Below are 3,162 nucleotides of genomic sequence, written 5' to 3'. Positions count from 1 at the left end.
AACTGTTCGTGGTAACCTACCAATTACTGTTGGCACCCAACTTCACCACAAATTTTTGCCACCACCTGCTGTCGACCGCATGATGCTCCAGCTTCCTCCGCAATCCCACTCCGAATATACGATATTTATCATAAGCACCTTTCTTTCCAGTGTTAACCTCGTTTTCGTCTAGCGCCTAGCTAGTAGGTCCCAGCTTTACCCACCACACCTGCGGCAAATGCGTAGCTGCTGATCCAATACGACACACATTCCCTTCCCTGGTCCGTCCTTCTTCACCATCTCTCTAGATCTCTTAGCAATAATTTACTCTTCGAGGCATCATTGTGTTCACGATCGGGTCAAGTTTTGGACGGTCAGTGGGCAAGAGCCTACCTTTTCGTCTATTCTGCACGCCGTGCCCCAACTCCTGCGTTGCAACTTGCGTAAATCGTCCTTTGTATAATAGACTTACTGTATACAGCAGCTGAGGAGTACAAATATACTTGGTTTACCTGCTTTATCTCCGTATTCATGCGTGCTAGATCTACGGATTATATCTCAAAGATTGCTTTGTTTCGTATCCCATCCGTGTAAGCTTCACGGGACGTTGCATCGCAGCTTCGGCTACGACTGATTTACACGGGATCTTTGGCTGTGCAAAGCGTTATATAGATAATATATATTCAGAATGGCCATTGATCGAGAGACAGCACATGCAGTGCTCGGCATCCTAGGTTATACAAGCACTTCCCTTGCACTTCAGTAATGCGTGATCGCGTCTATATTTTTGGCCTGGAAGGATAGGTCTTAGTAATGAAATTGGGATTCAGAATGTACGAAACTCTAGTCCTCCATACTATCCTTGTATTGTCTCTCAGGTTTCCCCCCTCTTTTTCGAGTGAACATCCGAAAATCAACCACGTTAAATTCAAAATTGGCTACAGGATAGGCCCATTGAATTAATTCACCTTGTTAATTTTGCAAATCGGACTAACTGTATGTGTGCACTGCAGGCAACATTGCGTCTTGCGTCTTCTTTCTATCTTCGGCGTAAGTTCTCTTCGAAAATGTATTTCCCCGCCGGGTCGGAGGAACTATGTTTCTCGATTCTTTCATCTGTTGTACGAGGGTAATCTATTGTTTGACGCCTTGCTGAGCGGGACATTGTTTGCTGTGTACATACCAGGCCTACGGTTTTACAAATAGTAAGACGAAAATCATCGCGAGGTTTATCGGGCGACCTTTATCTATTAAAGCTCTTCAACTGCTTGTTATGGGCATTCTATGGACTTCCGTTTGTCCACCCCCACGATTTTTGGGTGCTCTTAACCAACAGCTTTGGATTCGTCTTCGCGCTTATCTACATAGTCCCATATTTTTCCTACGCCTCTAGGAAAGAGCGGGTATGATTCTATTTCTACCGACTGCTTTGATTATATAAATGATAGGAATGTTAAATGAAATTCAGTAGCGCCCATAAAATTTAAGCATTTGAAACAACTTTCATATTGATTTTATATTCTCTGTCTAGGAAATTGACTTCTGTGAACAATTTTGGATGCAGTTAAGCGTGCTTTGGAAGCTCTCTGTGATCTTAGCCAGCTACGTCATCACCATTGTGCTACTGCTAACCCTTGATAACTCTCAGCACAACAGAATAATGGTGGTTGGCATATTGTGCGCGGTCGTCAGCAGCGGCATGCACATGACGCTTCTAGCTCAATTCGTATGTTATTTGTCCTCTGGTTCAATGCCAAACACAACGAGATGGAGTGGCTGTATTGAGCATATCCTGCTTGTTTTGCCGAGCGACGGTGCCGAAGTATCCGCTTGCGAAACGAACTGAAAAGCCATTTGGTTCACTTGTGCAGAGGCTCGCTATTCAGTACAAGGATACGAAATACTTGCACCCACATTCGTCGATTGCTGCGTTCATAAAGGGCGCAATATGGACAGCCTACGGGATCGTCAATCTCGATATCTACATAGTGGTAACAATCTCCTCTTGTGGTCTTGCAATTGCACTGACATGTTCGGGGAAAGGTTGCTGATTTCTATATCGATCGCCCAAAGTGTCAAGGTATTTTTAAAATCTTCCAGCAGCTGCGAGCTGAAAGGTAGACGTCGTGTCGTTGCTGTAAATATTGTGCAGATACCGAATGGGGTGGGAGTGGCGATAGGGCTGATTCAAACGGTACTAGTGGTGATGCTGATGTGCGGGAGGCGGGGATCAGAGGCGGAAATGGTAGAGGAAACGAAGAGGAGTTCGTCAATGGAGAGAGGAGGTGATGGTGCAGATGATGGGCGGCTGCAAAGGCAATCGAGCAGCATGTCCGCTATCGTGGTTCCCATAGACGACGATAATATTCACAAATTAGTCCATTTAGAAGTCTCCCGCAACATCATTAACGATAATGTTGAGCTCCCCCCTGATGAATTGACAGTTTGACACATAGAAACACTCGTACGGGTTTTTCCACACCCCTACAATCACACACACGGCTCTCTACTAGGGGCACATTCCCGTAGGCCTAAGCAAGAGGTTGGAAGGATTCGAATGTGGACACGTTAAATCCCATTTTTTGCTCACGCTCATCCTCCTCCGTCATACATTAAAGATGTTAAAATCTATGGAGTACTCATTGCGGTTAAATGGCTTGGCCATTAATATGAGCATTTGACCTAGTCCACAATGTACTTGGTTCAATTTTGGATCTCATCTTTCATGTTGTTTTCAAGCTTATGTATATTGTCCATGTTCATCGATATATCCCATACAAGGATCATGTACAAGGATTACCTTCTTGATATATCCCATACAAGGATCATGTACAAGGATTACCTTCTTCTGATTTTAAGCATTTCCCTTACATGCTCTCCTCAACTAATGAATTATGCAAGTACCGACTTAAGCATACAATGCATGCATGCAATCGCATGCATACATGTGGGTGCACACACATGCTCGCACGCATGCAACACGTGCATTCATGTGCATGTGGATGCACATGCATGCACACAAATGCAAAATAAGTGTTTGAATTTAAATTTTGATAAGGAATAAATAGTCCATCTAGTTGCTAAACATGGTAATAGGGAAAATATGGTTGAGAATAACTTTGGAGTTTTATTTGACTTACAATAAATAAACATAGTGCTATCTACATATTGATAAGAGATGGC

The 3,162-nt window shown here is 43.6% G+C and overlaps 1 protein-coding gene across 1 annotated transcript; it reads left to right on the top strand.

Moving 5' to 3' along the window:
- The first annotated feature begins 574 nt into the window (after positions 1-574).
- On the top strand, positions 575-2,469 carry LOC147904016 (bidirectional sugar transporter SWEET6b-like). The gene is made up of 6 exons (XM_087372975.1): positions 575-713; positions 993-1,029; positions 1,166-1,382; positions 1,544-1,705; positions 1,851-1,970; positions 2,132-2,469. Exons 1-6 carry the CDS (start codon positions 668-670, stop codon positions 2,426-2,428), a joined length of 879 nt encoding a protein of 292 aa, XP_087229101.1. The 5' UTR covers positions 575-667; the 3' UTR covers positions 2,429-2,469.
- The last annotated feature ends 693 nt before the right edge of the window (positions 2,470-3,162 follow it).

This window comes from Dipteris shenzhenensis, chromosome 3, assembly GCF_047967505.1.
Source record: "Dipteris shenzhenensis isolate YYH24624 ecotype China chromosome 3, Dip_SZ_1.0, whole genome shotgun sequence".
Classification (NCBI taxonomy): Eukaryota; Viridiplantae; Streptophyta; class Polypodiopsida; order Gleicheniales; family Dipteridaceae; genus Dipteris; species Dipteris shenzhenensis.
The sequence above is the reverse complement of the archived record's forward strand: the minus strand, read 5'-3'. Positions and strand labels throughout refer to the sequence as shown.

Excerpts from the sequence above, each read along its gene's own strand:
- LOC147904016 (XM_087372975.1), top strand. The coding sequence starts at position 668 with ATGGCCATTGATCGAGAGACAGCACATGCAGTGCTCGGCATCCTAG. Across the intron at positions 714-992 it reads TGCAGTGCTCGGCATCCTAG|GCAACATTGCGTCTTGCGTC; the intron begins GTTATACAAGCA and ends TGTGCACTGCAG. Across the intron at positions 1,706-1,850 it reads TGACGCTTCTAGCTCAATTC|AGGCTCGCTATTCAGTACAA; the intron begins GTATGTTATTTG and ends TCACTTGTGCAG.